Source organism: Vigna unguiculata, chromosome 3 (genome assembly GCF_037176805.1).
Source record: "Vigna unguiculata cultivar grain cowpea cultivar isolate G323 ecotype 2 chromosome 3, ASM3717680v1, whole genome shotgun sequence".
Lineage (NCBI taxonomy): Eukaryota > Viridiplantae > Streptophyta > Magnoliopsida > Fabales > Fabaceae > Vigna > Vigna unguiculata.
Window position 1 is genome coordinate 4,832,738 of NC_140794.1, and position 16,191 is coordinate 4,848,928.

The 16,191-nt window shown below is 33.4% G+C and overlaps 2 protein-coding genes across 6 annotated transcripts; both read right to left on the reverse strand.

The window, feature by feature from the left end:
- Positions 1-88: 88 nt before the first annotated feature.
- LOC114179915 (fatty acid amide hydrolase-like) lies at positions 89-5,392 on the reverse strand. 5 transcript variants are annotated; one of them, XR_014993276.1, is made up of 20 exons: positions 5,099-5,392; positions 4,694-4,806; positions 4,464-4,524; positions 4,056-4,243; positions 3,757-3,886; positions 3,467-3,544; positions 3,222-3,369; positions 2,968-3,080; positions 2,704-2,779; positions 2,552-2,623; positions 2,410-2,461; positions 2,176-2,247; positions 1,989-2,069; positions 1,561-1,661; positions 1,369-1,461; positions 1,107-1,175; positions 952-1,016; positions 788-849; positions 558-694; positions 89-435 (listed from the first exon to the last, which is right to left on the reverse strand). XR_014993276.1 is itself a non-coding variant. In XM_028066415.2 (20 exons), exons 1-20 carry the CDS (start codon positions 5,196-5,198, stop codon positions 373-375), a joined length of 1,845 nt encoding a protein of 614 aa, XP_027922216.1. In that variant the 5' UTR covers positions 5,199-5,391; the 3' UTR covers positions 89-372. The 5 variants fall into 5 exon arrangements, 4 of the variants coding, with proteins under 4 accessions (XP_027922216.1, XP_027922217.1, XP_027922218.1 ...); XM_028066415.2 differs by having other exon boundaries at positions 558-665; positions 5,099-5,391; XM_028066416.2 differs by having other exon boundaries at positions 558-665; positions 4,694-4,803; positions 5,099-5,389.
- A 3,548-nt stretch (positions 5,393-8,940) lies between these two features.
- NDC1 (NAD(P)H dehydrogenase C1) lies at positions 8,941-15,220 on the reverse strand. The gene is made up of 12 exons (XM_028059703.2): positions 15,163-15,220; positions 14,974-15,034; positions 14,610-14,794; positions 14,376-14,471; positions 11,678-11,744; positions 11,405-11,588; positions 11,033-11,126; positions 10,708-10,920; positions 9,629-10,030; positions 9,449-9,525; positions 9,266-9,369; positions 8,941-9,179 (listed from the first exon to the last, which is right to left on the reverse strand). Exons 2-12 carry the CDS (start codon positions 15,026-15,028, stop codon positions 9,040-9,042), a joined length of 1,617 nt encoding a protein of 538 aa, XP_027915504.1. The 5' UTR covers positions 15,029-15,034; positions 15,163-15,220; the 3' UTR covers positions 8,941-9,039.
- Between the last annotated feature and the right edge of the window lie 971 nt (positions 15,221-16,191).

A 16,191-nucleotide genomic window follows, 5' to 3' on the forward strand; every position in this document is an offset into this window, starting at 1 on the left:
TTTTTCAACTCGGTTCAAATTTTCTATGATTCATTAATCAGCACCATGAAATTCCAAAACTTTTTACAAAATAACATAACTCATCAAATAATAAAAACATGTCATGTCCCATGTAAAATATCAGAAATAATTGTGTTCATTCTCATTCTTCATGATTACACAAATAGGTCAACTAACGAGGACTAATAAATAGCAGACATTGAAGTATGCTTTTGAATGATATGACAGAACCTTGCCATCACGTGCATGAATGAACTGTGTTAACTGCAAAAAGATAAAGCAAGAAAGAGACTCCTAATAGATAAATGGAGAAAACACAACACGACTCTGCTACTGCTAGGGCATGCTTCCTTCTTACTTGCCTGACCCCATTTAATATTTTCTCAGCTGATCATAAAAAATCTTCGGCTTTCTGTATTTTGACAGGCAAATGGTCTGAGAATATAACAGCACCATCATGTTAGTACTCGACTTTGGACCACTAGGATGAAAAAACATTATGTGTTGTCACATGCCTTGTTATGTAGCAGTGACTACACCCAAAGGAATTTCATTACCTGCATTGCAAATGCCAAGTGGATCAGTGTTGCTTCTGTCCAAGGCCGTCCTATAAACTGAAGGCCAATAGGCAAGCCTAGCTTGTCGTACCCAACCTGTGATGAAAGCTTCATAGAGTTATCATTCAACCTAAGCTCTTAAAGAATCAAAAGATATTGATTTAGTTAAGTTTTTTTAGTTTCAGAATATTTCATAAGTGGCATTAGGTAGATAGAGAATGTGATCATACCGCAACTGTCACAGCAGGAACTCCAAGGAAGTTTCCTGATATAGAATACCTAACAAGTGCAGCTGAAATTGTGCCGAATGTTACATAATATTGTAAGCATATGGGTAGTTATGCTACCGACAACTTCTGAGTGTCACCACCACAAATATGAATTTCATTTATACCTCCATTTACGTAGTCAAGTTCACCAGTCTTCAGTGCATCATCTTGAATCGAGTATGCAGTCACACTGTAATAAATATTATTAGGCAGTGTGTTAGTTACTTAAGACAAAATTGCTATCAAATAAAGGCACTGTGAGAAAACAACACAAACAAACCCTGTTGTTGGTGACACAATGACATCTGCCTCAGCAAATATTCTCTTGTGAAACTTTGCCTGGCGATTCCTGATCATAATTTAACAAAACCATGTAACACTTTTAAATGCTGCTTAATGAATATACGTATATAGATTTTGGAAAATAGAGCACAGAAGAAAAAATAGGATTTTTTACTAGTCAAAACTCGATAATGGGTTGATGTTGCTGGATAGAATATCAAATATTGAGACTAAGCCAGATAATGTGAGTCATAACAAACCTCAATTTTTGAGCTTTAATGTACTCCTTGCTACTGAAAGCACCATAGATAGAAAGTGCTACCCTTGCGTCCCATCCTAATTCTGCAACATGTCTTTGGTAATAATTTAGTAATGTCAGCAATCAACCCCTCTAAATCTAGAGGACAGAAATGAAGAAAAAATAAAATCAAGGGTTTTTTTGTATGACATACTTCTCTCTAAAAGAATCAAACCAAGTGGAACACTCTGATCCAATGGTTAAGTAATGTGCCAGTCGCATTGCTTCTATGTCTGGTAAAGTCACATCTATTGTCTTGTAGGTTTAAAATAAGATTGGAAGGTTAGTTAGTCAGTGATCACTTTTCTATTTCTTAATGAAATGTTCAATAACTGTGGGGATTTTCTGCTCAAAGCAGTTCGTTTCTTCCAACTTTTAACAAGAGTTAAAAATATTGATTTTTGTTTTTCACCCAAATAATACACTTGAATTTAAAATTTACTCAGATAGCATACTGTCTCCAATATTTACACAGATAGTATGTTTTATCTGGGTAAATAGTTGACCACTATGTTATTTGGTTGAAAAAAATCAACAAAGTTAACATTTAAAACACTTTTTTTGTGTTACATTCTGCAATACCTTCCAACCATAGTAATCCTGAAGTTCGCTCAATGCCTGGGTGCAGCATAATCTTACTTCGTCACTGCAATCGTCAAACCACTAATTGATAGAATTAGTGGTTAGATATAGTAAATTATGTTATGGCAACCTACTCATATGGGAATGAATAGTCTAAATATTCAAGTTAAGGAAACATGCTTCAGACCTTATCATACTTTGCCAATTTGATGTCACGTATGGACTTTGAGAATGACAGTAGTGGTAGATTTATCTTGGTCTAGGGCATTGCACAAAATATTATCAGAAGTTTAAGAAGATTAGTAGCAGGTGAACATTACCAGTTCTTTGAACTTCATTAGCAGTGTGAAAACTGAGACATAGAAAGGAGTCATTTGAAAAGTTAACCATTTGGATTTTGAGAACAAGAAAAAGTCCTTACAAGTGTACTAGAGGACTGTTCTGATGGAATTTCTCCACTAATAGCTGCATAACTGTAAATATTGAAGTATTGAAATATCAGAAACTGTGAAACCAATATTAGAACTTCTTGAAGAAAGAAACTCATAGAAAGTGCCACTGACGTGATCAATGCATCCTCAACAGTGCCTGCTAGTATTCCAACCATCCCAACTGTCCAGTTTAGTGGAAGAACTCTGAATGTAGTGCAAATAAATCTCTTAAATCATCACAATCCTCAATTTATTCAAACATGACAACAAATTTGCAAACCCACCCGGAATGAGGGACGCGATCAAAAGTTGGTTTTAGACCAACAACACCACAAAGTGCTGCAGGCATCCTCACAGAACCTGAACAAGTATGCTAATAGAACATTATTTCACCACTCATGTTGTCTATTGAAATCTCATATACCTACTGATATGGATCTGTCTAGTATATTCAGATAGCTTTGGCTATAACATAAATATGTGAAATGCATATGAGCAATAATGATGAATGATGATTTCGTTTATCTTTCATAATTTAAGTTAAATACCTCCCCCATCAACACCAAGAGCAACAGGGCACAACCCTGCAGATACCACAGCAGCAGATCCACTAGAAGAACCTCCTGCAATCTTGTTGGCATCATATGGGTTTCTAGTTGCCCTATGGAAGTAATAGAACCACATGCTCTTGTCAGAAACGAGTTTTGTGCAAATTCATTAATGTATAGCTCAGAAGTCACAAAAGATATATCATAATGTGAATAAAATTCTGGGTGTGTATTTCTCATGGTCACTTTCTTACCCATAATGTGGATTGATACCACTTGTTCCAACCCCAAGTTCATGCATATTAGTCTTCCCAACAAGTATGGCACCACATAATCTCAGACGCTTAACACAGCAAGCATCATCTGTACAAGGCCTTTCTTTGTGCAACCACTTTGTACCTCCTACAGAAGATGCATTTTTAGATACCCAAGTGAAAATGAGATTAACAGTGAAAACAACTGAAGCTTTGTATAGTGAAAAAAAAGTAATTTGCTCTACCTGTAGTTGGATATGGCAAACAATCTATTTCATCCTTGACTGCAACAGGAATTCCGTCTAGGACAGAGATAGGTTCCCCTGGAAAAACAACATGCACCATAACTTTTTAGGGGAACAAAGGTAAATTATATACACTTTACTTCTGGATTTCAATAGCACATGAAAAGCATTTAGCTTTATGAGTTTCAATCAACTTATAATAACATGGTCATCAGATTAAATCATCTAAAGATCAATCGAAAGAGAACTGTTACCCTTGGGGATTGACACTTGAAATTGTTATGTAGTACCTTTCTGATACCTGAGAGTTGATTCATCTGCTTGTCTTAGAATATCCTCCGGATTGTAGTTAATGAAGAATCCCATCGAGAGTGGAGGCTTTGAAGATTCATCAACAGCAGCTATAAATCGTTCTGCAACCTTTGCAAATGAAGGGCATGTTATGAAACGAAACGAACTTGCATAAATTTTAATCCAAAGTGAAATTTTGAATGACAGAACTTTATGCAAGATGGTGCTGATGAGTTAACAGAACAATGATAACATGAGAACACGTAAAAAGAATATGAATATGTAAGTGATGAAATACCACTCGTGGCGTTATAGCTTCCGAACTGTAGGCTTTGTAATAGTCCATTATGGTCCAACGAGAGAAAGAAATGTCTGTTTCATTTTGTGCTTTTTCTGAAGACGTTGGTAAGCACTCTATCGCAAGTTGAACCTGCTCTTGTGGCGTCAAACCAGAATCCAAGCTTTTGACTTCTTGTTCTTTGTGGTCTGCAAGAATTAAACTCATATCAGGCACCTTTCATTCAAGAAAAATTTGTGATTTGAGATAAACAAACATCTAAGACAAAAAGACCAACATGCCAATTTTGTTTGTGCTAACTGCAATCAAGCAATATCTATGATCACACCATCATGCAGGTAACCTATCCCTTATACACCTGATAGAAAAAGAAAAGAAAAGAAAAGAACCGAGTGGAAAATCACAAACCTTCAAAATGGTGTGAGGGAACATAGAGGGGCGACTCTTCTAACTCTGCATTTGTAATAAGCTGCAAAAAAAAAAAGGTATGAATTTAAAAATGAAAATTTTCTATTTAAGTGAAATCCACAGCAGTATGAAGTGATACTATAGTACACAAAGAAGAGCATGGAATTCTGATTCATTCGGGAGAAGATTTCATGAAAATGGAATAAAAAGACCATGGACCAAGAACTTACCGTGTGAATAAGATTGTTACCCTTCAATATATATAGCAACAAGGTTCCAAATATTCGAGACTCCAAGAACCAAGTGAAAACCTTGACCAAGATCCCAGTCATACGAGGAGCTGCTATAAATTGAAGTAATGATGAGTACCAACTACCATAACTTTTGGCAATCATGGATTCTGATATAAACATTTAATTCTAAACCAGATAAACCGTTTTGAAGCTTCAACATATTTTCACTGTGAACTAGCACACATATTCATGTCCTTCTCTGATGCCATGCCAGAGATTGTAAACAGTACAACTAAAGAAAGCGAGCCACAATAAACTTTGCATGACAGAAAAAGAAACGGTTCCTGTGACAGAAAAATGAACATAAACAGAAAAAAACAGCAAAGTCAGTGAATTATGAACCTTTGACATTGGCTTGGAGATAGATTTCAGTGCTATCAGAACCCAAGTTGACATCTTTAACAGGCTTATAAACCACGCCCCTACTTTTGAACAGACCCATTAAAACTGTTTTCTGTGGAAGATGGGCAAAAAATGATTACATGTTATAGTAGTTGGTTGCATGGCGGAGATAGCAAGAAGTACGACACATTAATTCAAACTTGTTTTGATCACATATCTTAATTGGCATGGTGATGGATAGGGTATACTATGACAACTCCCACAAACAAGTCACTTTCATTCACCAATGAATTGAATGAAGATTTTATGAAAAAAACTAAGACCTCAACATTGTATTCCTCTTCCACCTTATGCTTTCAGATTCCAAAAAGTTTCTTAGTAGTTTCTGTCACAATGCTGAAAATGTCAAACAATTCACCAGCTTCCAATTTATGCCTCTTTTCTCTCTATAGACTGACTTTGTTTTGTTTGTAACTTTTATTTTATCTCTTAATTTTCGTTTGCACTGTCAGGGTCGCTTTCAATACACTTCTTTTTTTCGCAAGTGATTGATTATAGAAGATAGGTAAAGAATAAATAATCCTTTTTCGAGTATTAAAGTTAATTTATATACATTTTTTAAGAAAATCCATGTACAAGAATTTCTATAAATTAATTTATATATAACTTATTTTAGATTAAAAACTCACTTTTAGGAAATATTATTCACTTTTGGTTTGGTATCTAAAAACGAGTATTTAAATAGGCGGGACCATTGAATTTTTACTAATTTGGATTGAAATTACAAAAATAGTATAATTTAAAAAAAAACTGAAATATACCATTTGTAATTTCAGAAACAAATTACCTTAAAAAAAACAGACTAAACTTTTATGTTTTCTTTTTATGAATTTAATCAACTTACGTTACGTTAATCCACGGACTAGTTTACTAGTTTGCAGGCTCCATAATAAAAAGCATAAAATTAATATATTGTGAATAAATGTGTGTAGTTAAAGTCTAATTATCTTTTATCATATTGTTTAATGTAATAGTTTTCTTTTTTATTGTCATGATAGCATGAAAGAAAGTCTTTTATATTTTAATTTAAATTATTATTATTAAAATAAGTGTAAAAAATATAATAATTAAGATATTAGCATTAGGTGGAAGAATATTAATAAATCTCATTTATAAATTTAAATAAACACGTTTAAAACATAAAAAGACGGTGGAAGGGTAATTTAACCATCACTAATTAGTATAGCGAATTAATGTATGGTCCAACAATTTCGGTGATTTAAACACTTGCCATATACTCCATGCAGCTCTTAAAAATCATTTGATGTGGGGCATAAAACGATAAAGTTGAAATTAAATGTTCTTAAATCTGAAATCCAAATAAAAAAGAAACATTTTTCTATGGTTCACATCTCATAAAAGCTTCACAGAAGAAAGATTGTATGAGATAAAATTTATGCTTCCTAATTATTAAAGTTCATATTTTCCATACATATATATATACTCCAAGAATATTTTGTAAAGCTTTTTCATTTAGCTTTTCCAAAAGCTTAAATGTATAAATTTAACATGAGAAAGAATAATTTATTTGTATTTACTTATGTAGTTGGTTGGGCATGGAAGAAGTGTGAGTTTCCTTATGCACACGTTAGGGATACATCATTTCATTTCTTGATATGACGCATAACAACTCTGAGAAGGTGACAACTTTTTTTCAATTTGGAAATTGGAATTGAACAAAGAAAACATCACACTCAATATTTTTGTCACTGATGCAAGACACGAAACTTGGTCATTGGAGCATTTTACCAATTAGAATTTAGAAAGCTAGAAGATAAGTGTAGAAAGTTTTTGTCTTTGTTCAGAAGCAGCTTATTTTCACTTTCTTTTTTGTTCTAAATTGTGTGTTGTTTGGTGTGATTTAATAATGTCGTTGTTGATTAAAAATTGTGAATGGGAAATGAATTTCATTAATTTAGATCTTTCTGGAATTGTAAGCATGTGATTTGTTTCAACTGCCATGGGGACTCTTAATAACAAGATAAAGCTAATTCATGTCCGAACGGTGAGTAATGAATGGTTTCGATTTCTCGAGGAGGTTCTCGGTTCAATTATTCTTAATTTTCAAATAGGGGGAAACTAGTAGTTGATATGGGAAAACTATTAGCTAAGAGAGTATTGTGTAAAAAAAATAAAAATCTTATATTTTCTTCGGAGTAATTATAATTGAAGAGAGGGGAAAAAATAAAGAGCGTAGATGATCATTTTAATGTTAAGAAGTGAACGGATGATAATTTAATTTAAATAAATTTGGTTTAGAATTTAAATGGATAAAAAGATATTATAATAATAATAATAATAATTTTTCATATATAATTTAATGTTGAATAATGTAATGTAGTATTAGATTGCTTGATTAAAAAATGGTTATATATGAAATTTTACAACAATGTACAATTGTTACATTTTTATGTTTTCAATGACTAAATTTCAATCTGTAGTATTTTATAAACCAAATTGTAATCAATTTAAAGATAATAAACAAATAAAGAAAACATAACATTATAAAATGTTTTCACCTTTTTATCTTTATTATTAAGTCAAGTCAACATAATTTAGCCCTTTAATTTGAATCCAACATATCAATTCAATGATTCGTGTGATAAAAAAAGAAAAAAAAGAAAGAGAGAGTGAATCGGTTGGTTTAATTGGACAACTAATTACTAACAGGGGTGGAGTAAAATATTAATTAACAACCAGTTAAACGAATGATAAAATTCTTAAACTACTAATCAAAAATATACTTCAAAAACTCATTCAATTTTTTTAGATAAATAAAGAATCACGAAATAATTGATTGCATATTATTTAACCTTTATCATCAATGTTTTATTTTGAATAACAACTGATACTATTCTTTGGCTAATTTCTATTTTTACTTCATTTTTTATAATTTATATTTGCATAACTCAACATATGTATATATACCATATATTTACTCAATATATGGGATATGATACATCAAAATATCTTTTTTCCTTATAGATGTCGCGGCAACGTTCCCTTCATCTTTTTATTTTGTTCTGATTTTTACGAATTTAATTAAAAAAAGTTATAAATTATCTACATGGAAGGCCGATAGAAAAAAAAAATAAAACTTAAAAAGTATTTGTAATTGAATGAAAGATTATTTATTTAATTTCATTCAATTTAATTAGACTACATTCGTAAAAATGAATTAGGTTATATTAATATTTTAGATAACCATGCTTAACTTTTTTTTCCTTCTTATATTCTAGACGAAGTAAAATAAACCTGCTTTCTTTAATAGAGATGAAAAAATATGCTGGACAAAAATACGTTGATAAATTGAAGACAAATAAAAATTAAAAATATTTGGTTGAAAGATATAAAAATGAGACCTAATTAAGAATAATACTATAATCCTACTATTTTAAATTTCTTTTCTCTTGCTCTTCCAACCAAACATTCCCCATCGTCTCGATTCCTCTCGATTAACTAACCAGACCTAACCTAACTACCCAGTATTTGTTGGTACACTCGTTAATAAAATGTCTGTTGCAATCATTAATGAAAGATGTTTATTATATTGAATAATTATGCTGTCAAAATCCGCTTAGATAAATCAAAATATTGTCCAGATATTTGATTCAGAGTACCCAAAATCACAATGTTACCAAAATCCGTGTATCCGTATATAAAATTGAATGATGATCCTTCCGATTATAGAACCCCCGAAAACAAAATCATAGGAATTCCATTTCTTTTATTATCCCTAACTAGCGGAAATATTAGTGCTATCGACGTTTGCATGCCCAATGTTGTCAGGAAACAGATTGTGAATAAAAATAGCTGTACTTGATCATGTATTAGAGTTGTTGAATATACAATTCGGCCAACCTATGTCATTCTTTCTGAAGCTAAGAGCCCGAAAGGACCTTGTACAAGGTACTTTGCAGCGATGACACCGAATCAATGGCAGATTTTGTAAGCCAGCTAATCCCCACTTTAAGCCTATGTTCATCTGTTGGTAACCGGATCAAATAAGCTATCTTCCTCGCTGCAAAAACAGAAAAACACCAAACTTCTTTATTACTTTACTAAGTAACTAACATAACGAAGAAATGTTCACGGGGCCTGACTTACCAGTATGACCAACAGGTCCTTCTAATGTCAATCCATCAATAAAACTCGGAGAAATGACAGCATCATTTCTTCCCAGGGTCATCATCTCACCCAGATTCTGAAACCTGGCACCCACATAGGAACAAGTACAGTGTTAGGATTAAGAGTGTGTAGTTAAGTACTTAAATGGCAAAAGTTAAGTACCTAAATGGCAAAAGCGGACGCCCATTGATTGCAGCCCACAGATTCCAACCAGTGAAGTCTGCTTGCTGAAATGCAACCTGTAATGTAAAGGGAAATAATAAGAAAACAAAGATGATAATATACTCAATGTTATTAAATGTCATAGCATCATCACATAGGATTTCAAGCGGCAGTTACCACCTGTGCAGTGGCTGGAAGGATCCTTCCGCTTGAATCCCTCAATGCAGAAGAGTCGCCGAGGGCAAATATCCGGGGATGACCCTTAACACGTAGTGTTTCATCTGTTTCAGCTTGCCCTCTAGCATTTAGTGGAATTATAAATGGTGCATCTGAAGGTTCTAGCTTAGGAAGAGGAGGTTTGGTTCCAACAGTCCATAATACCAGGTCTGCTTCGATGATTTGACTCTGCATTCCCCTTTCAGCAGGCTGTAGCTCCAATATATACTTCTCAGTAGCAGATGCTACTTCAGTACTATTTTCATCCACCCCTGTCAAGGTATCTGAAGATTCCAATCCACTGAGCTTCCGAATACAGCGGACAAAGTAACCCAATAAAAGTTCAACTTTCCTTGATGAAAGAACCTAACATCCAAAAGGACAATGTTTCTTCAGAAACCATAAACTATACTTGCATAACATAGGTAATGAACCAAGGCTAGGGGAATAAAATTGAATGCAATACGAAACTAAAGCAGTGGTAGTTGAGAACATTGAAGGTTTGAAATACATTTGGTTGTCCAATCTCATCGTGTGGCACCCATGTAGCATTCAATTATGGCTGTTGCTTTGATGGCTTTAAGAAAGTCTCTGTAGAATGGGTGCTAAATAGTGAAGTTACGAGGAAGGAAATTTTATAAGTTCAAACTGCCCATAATTTCTTCTTCGGAATATTTTAGGCAAACAATTAAGTTATATTACAATGCAGCACTCCATGTTCTGAGAAAAGTTTGGCCTGAAATTTGTAAGAGCATTTATAGCGTCAAGAGAAATTAAGAGAAAATTAATTGTTTGCATTTCCTCAACCCAAACAATTTATATTTTATTTAACATTTAAAAATTAAGCTTAAAGCTCTAAATATAAACATGAAATAGGGAAAGAAAAAATTGAACAGAGAAGTGTATCTAGCTGACTTCCCTAGAAGGAAATACAAAGTCAACGTCTTACTGGACCATCACCAAATTGCACATGGTTCTCTGGCATGTACAAAGCAGATATCCAAGTTCCAAAAAGCATAGAATATAAAATCTAAACAACTTACTTTTAGAGCAGCTTCCCTGTTTGCTGGTGGGGCATTTGGGCAAATCACAGTTTCAACATTAATTGCTTTCACAATCCCTCTGTTCCGTAATCGCTCTGCTAGTGTTGCAGCCAATTCAACTCCCGAGTAACCACAACCAACAACAGCCACACTAATTTGAACGTCCTTTCCAAATGTCTTTCTCTCTAATGTAGTTAATTTATCATTGACTTTCTGCGATAACAAGAGACCAGCAAATGGAATCAACGAAATGCTAAGATGGCAAGAAAAAGGCCGAATCTATTCGTACGATATTAAATGATAGACCACCCTATCAAGCACTCACACGTGCATCTTCTAGTGTTGAGAAAGGAATTGCAAATTCCTCTGCCCCTGGTACAACATCCAGTTTGGCTTCAGCGCCTAATGCAAGAACCAGCCTGGCTGTCCAGGGTGAAGAAATGAAGAGGCTCAAATCACAGAAATGATGCAATTCTATTTGCCAGGACAATATAAAGGTATTTCCATTTCATTTAACAATAAGCAAATTCATTTCTTTTACAGATGCTTTAGGTAAACAAAAAGAACACTTCAGCTAACTACATTAAAGGGGATCCAACCCAAACATCCTAATCAGTATCAAAAGGCATAAACCTAAGTATGTCACAAGAAAATAACCCAAAAAAAAACATAGGCACTTCAAAAGTGCAGATTGTACCAGTCATATTCAATCTGAAGGCCGCTTTCAAGATGAACAGTTCCTCCACATCTAGATGCTTTGGATACATTCATTCCCCAATGATCAGAGGGATGCAAAACTTTTACTCTGTCTTTGAAAAACTGCACACTAGTGTTTGCCAGCAAATCTAAGAAACGAGGAGCTATTTCCCATTCATCCACTTCTACATATCACAATGCAATGCAATTCTATTGAATTATTTTTTAATACAGAAGAAAACTGCAACAGTTGATCAGGTTTAATAATGCATACCTCCAGATAGAAGCTCATACAACATTGGCTTGAAAACAAAACGTTCAGATTGGTCGACAAGTATAATCTGCTCCACATTTGATAAAGAATTTATCTTATAAAAAGTCACAAGTAAACAAAAAGTGTTCATAAAGCCCTAACAATCAAGTCACCAGGCATGCATATAAGACGTCATAATCAAAGTTCTATGAGAAGGAGAACTTCTAATCAAACAATCATTGCAAAATGATAAAGATACTGCTAAGCCTCTTTTTCCCTCTTGTTGAGACAGGCTCCGAAGTTCCTTGGGTCATGGCTTTTGTATCAACAGCCATTCAACAGAATGAATTGAATTGGATCCTGGCTAAGGAATGTAAAAGCAAGAACTAGCAGGTTTAGGTTAAAGATAAGGGAGGTAGTTTCAGCTGCGTATAGTAGAATAAGATGTTACTTATTAAGTCAAAATAACAGTGAGCTATATCTTCTTGTGTGATCATTGGTTCGTGAAATTTCAAAACATGTTTTTAGTTTAGTATGGTTACGGTTCTGAACAGAGAAAAGTTACGGATTACTATATCCCGTTTTGTTCATGGTATTTCAGTTATTGAAAGATAAATGAATAAATCATCCCCCTTCTGTTGTTTATTGAACTGTACTAACTTGTTAGGATATAAAAAATATCCTAATGAATTTGATTGGTAATGTATGATCAACGTAACTGCCCTCACATATTGAGATATGAAATTTTTTTGTTGTTTTCATTTTAAAGTTTGTAAAGAGTTAATTTTTGAAAAGTGAACATGACAATATGAAATTATCATGTTTTGCATATTTTTCATTTTCATGAAGAATGAAATTTATAATTTGTGTTTGGATTTAACTTAGTTCCACAAAATCAGCTTGAGAAGTTTGACTTTAACAATCATGTGCATTACCCTCACTAATAGAATCAACATTATCATTTTCTGAAACATTGTCGGGTAGTTTATGAGATAACTTGGGCTCCCTTGAATATTTTCTGCTAGTTCCATTGTTAGTGATCAAGGTTATATAGAATGGTCGCTTGACCAGCCCTCCCCAGCACTAGAAGCAGAAGCTACAAGCAAACCTTCGAAAACCAAAATTCCCTTACCCCAAGAAGGCCACATTCTTATTTGCGTTTTGGCTTCTTCAAAGATCCCATGTTTCAATTTCCTTGACCATAGTCAAACTTGAAAATTTAAGAATTCATTTGAAGTAGCACCTTCATTTTCTCTGAAGCATTGTCACGGAGTTACTGAGGCAGTAGTGGATTCCCTTGAATACTTTCTGCTCTAGTTCCATTATTAGTGAACAAGACTGCTAGAAGCTAAATTGGCCAACCCTCCACAACACTAGAGGCAAATCCTCCTTGACCCAAACCAAAATCTTATTTGTATTTTGAGTTGTTCAAAGGTCACGCATTCCAATTTCCTTTACCATCTAAACTTGTGATAACTCCCTAATACAATCATAGTTTGGATACATCACATGAAATTCATACGCTCTTAGGAATAAGTGATACTTCTATTAGGGACCAACAAAATCTTCTTTAGCCTATAGTAGTATGGCACATTAATAACTGAAAGAATAGTCTTTGGCACAATGCTCTCCAATCCAAACAACCTTTGTTTCAAACTATGGTGTGAGAAAAGAGTCAATGAATTTTGTGTGATGTATCCATACTATGGTGCATTGGGGACCCATCACAAGTTTAGCTATGGTCAAGGAAATTGGACATATTAATCTCGAAAAACTCAAAAAGCAAATAAGAATGTGGCACATTTGAGGTTCCGGCACCCACAAAGATAAAAGTCTTACTTTAAGAATTTATTTGCATTAGGGTTCTCTTGAGTCTTGTCCTCACCCACTTATAGTACTATTTTTTTGTTTTATCACTAGTTGATGTGAAACTTAGGTTTTTTCTGATACTATCAATAGGCTTGGTGCCTGAATTATATGATAAGTGACCCATTAAAGGATCTAGAATACATTGGTATCATCTTAAGTCTTATTAAGAATAGTTCAACCCCAAAAAATCGGCTTAAGAAATGGTTGTTACCTCCTACTTTTAGCCTTTCCACTAGTCAATGTAAGGCTTATGTTTCTTCAATAATGTGTTTGATGTTTCCATGAAAGGAGATTGGAAGGCATATTCACATTTCTTAACTTCCATGTCTATTTCCATTTTTTTTTTTCTCTTATCATTTGAATCTTTAAAAATTATTCTAACCGAGAATGTTTTTTGAATATAGCTAGAAATTACACTATTGACAAGAATGTAACAATATACCTTCAAGCATAGACCTATGAGTAAAGTATTGGATTAAAACTCATCACTGTAGCTTAATTTTATTGTGGCGTATTCCTTGACATGTAAGCATGTCAACCCAAACTGCATTTTGGCTAAACGTTGCGACACAAGGGTTCAATCCTTCAAATGTGGGAAATACATTGGCACATGGAGTATGATACTTGTACTTTGAAGGATCAAGCAATGTCTTCAACAAAGGACATGAGTAGGAAACAAATATGCAAAATGTTGAATAAAAAAGAATAAAAAAAACCGTTGGATTAAAAATTAAACACATATACTGACTACACTAGAACATGCAATCATAGAGTTTTAAAGCCTATCAAACCAAACTTCTATGTGAAACGAAATGAAATTCAACGAGAGAGTTATTTGAAGACAACTTACCTGTGGCTTGTTATCATCAGGCCACTCCAACGATTCCAACCTCAAAGCAGTATATAAGCCACCAAATCCACCGCCTAATATGCACACTCTAGGTTTCTGCAATCAGACAATATTTCTTTTCTTGTCAATTTAACCTCGAAGTTTCAAACATAAACCAACACCGCAGGTTCCCCCGGCCAATCAAACATGCAAATAGATAGAATTTCCAAAAGAGAAAAAGTAACACTTCGAAACCTTGTTATCAGGCCACGCAAAATTCTTAGGCTCTTTCTCGGCTTCAGATATCTCCTCCGCAATGCCACCACTATTTCCCGAAGCGAAAAACCGCAATCGCAACCGTTTCCTGAGAGAGTTTGCGAACAAGGACGAACCAGTTCCCCTGGTTTTCGGAAATAGCGCGCTCCATTGCTTCGCTCCGCCTGAAACCGCAAAAGAGAATACCGATGCATCAATAGTATGAAATTAATAGTAATTAACACTTAATTTGAACTTAAAAGTACAAAGCAGAACTCCGATAATTTTCCGTCAGTTCTCTCCGATTCCAAACAATAAGTAATGCGCGCGAAACGATACTGGATAGAGAAAAAAGATAATATACGGCGAAAAGCGACGACAGTGGGAGAGACAGGTGCAGCTAACGCAATGAGCGACATTCTAATCTGCGAAGCGAGAAGCGTACGGAACGAAATTCAATTGAGTAACTAAAATTGACTTGGGTTTGGTTTCATCGCCACAGAAAGAAATGTTGGAAACAAACAGAAGAGAGAGTAGAAGAAGTGAGGCAAGCCTTAGTCACAAGCTCTGCGGTTGTTCTGCTTCCACGGTTTCTTCCTCTCTTTTCTCCTCATCTGTTTTCTCCTCATTTTTTTTTTTTTCTTCCATATTATAGTTGACATGTTAAGTTTAAAATAAGCGCTTTTAAATGATTAGTTTTTACTTATTCAAGTAATAAATAACAGATATATTTTATGTATTATTTTCCTAACGTGTTATCTTAATTAAAAAATGAATATATTTATTTTTAAAATAATTGAGTGATTTATTATTAGAGATGAAAAAATAAGTATTTAAAGTTTAACCACACCATTTTTTACTTTTCAAAATAAAATAATATATATCGGTTTAAAAATAGACGTGAGAAATTAGACGCAGTTGTTGTTCTTTTTTTTCCTCTTGCCATTTTTTCATTAGACTTTAGTGTATTTTCCTCTTCCATATTATTTTCAAAAACTTATCCCTCTAATTTTGCCTTTAATTTTCATCTATTTCACAGACGGATCATGCCGTCTACATAATAGCAAAATACAAAATATCATCTAAATAATAACAAAATACAAAATTGCTTTTATCTAATCCAATTTTGATATAGCGTAATTTGTTTCAATTCTATAATTTTTGTATGTTTTATAGTTTAACTTTATTTGAAGGTTACTTTTTGTTGATTCTATTAACTCTTGACTAATTTTCTTCTAAGATATTTTTATGTTAGATTTTTGGGTGAATGACATTTTCCAACTTTCAACTACTCTATTTGTTTAAACCAAAGTGGATTATTTGATTATTGTATTGTATGGATGGGAAAAGTATATTATCAATTAAGAATATTATTTTATTTATTTTTAAAAATTATTTTATTAACAATGAAAAAAATAAAAACAAAGATATGGAAATTTCAAAATCGAAAAAAAAATTATAACCACTGTCCAAGAATAATATTATATAAAAATTTGTATCCTCTCATGTTTTTCAAGATACTCACACTCTTAAAGCAACATTTATCGACCACCGATTAAAATATCAAATTTAAACTTACCCG

What these genes read in the sequence shown, in the direction of transcription:
- LOC114179915 (XM_028066415.2), bottom strand. Translation starts at nt 5,198, where the DNA reads ATGGGTCTGTTCAAAAGTAGGGGCGTGGTTTATAAGCCTGTTAAAGAT. An exon ending in GGTATCAATCCACATTATGG is followed by an intron (nt 3,081 to 3,221) that starts GTAAGAAAGTGA and finishes TTACTTCCATAG; the next exon opens with GGCAACTAGAAACCCATATG. An exon ending in AGGATTACTATGGTTGGAAG is followed by an intron (nt 1,662 to 1,988) that starts GTATTGCAGAAT and finishes TAAACCTACAAG; the next exon opens with ACAATAGATGTGACTTTACC.
- NDC1 (XM_028059703.2), bottom strand. Translation starts at nt 15,028, where the DNA reads ATGTCGCTCATTGCGTTAGCTGCACCTGTCTCTCCCACTGTCGTCGCT. An exon ending in ACAGGGAAGCTGCTCTAAAA is followed by an intron (nt 10,031 to 10,707) that starts GTAAGTTGTTTA and finishes TTTGGATGTTAG; the next exon opens with GTTCTTTCATCAAGGAAAGT. An exon ending in AGGACCTGTTGGTCATACTG is followed by an intron (nt 9,180 to 9,265) that starts GTAAGTCAGGCC and finishes CTGTTTTTGCAG; the next exon opens with CGAGGAAGATAGCTTATTTG.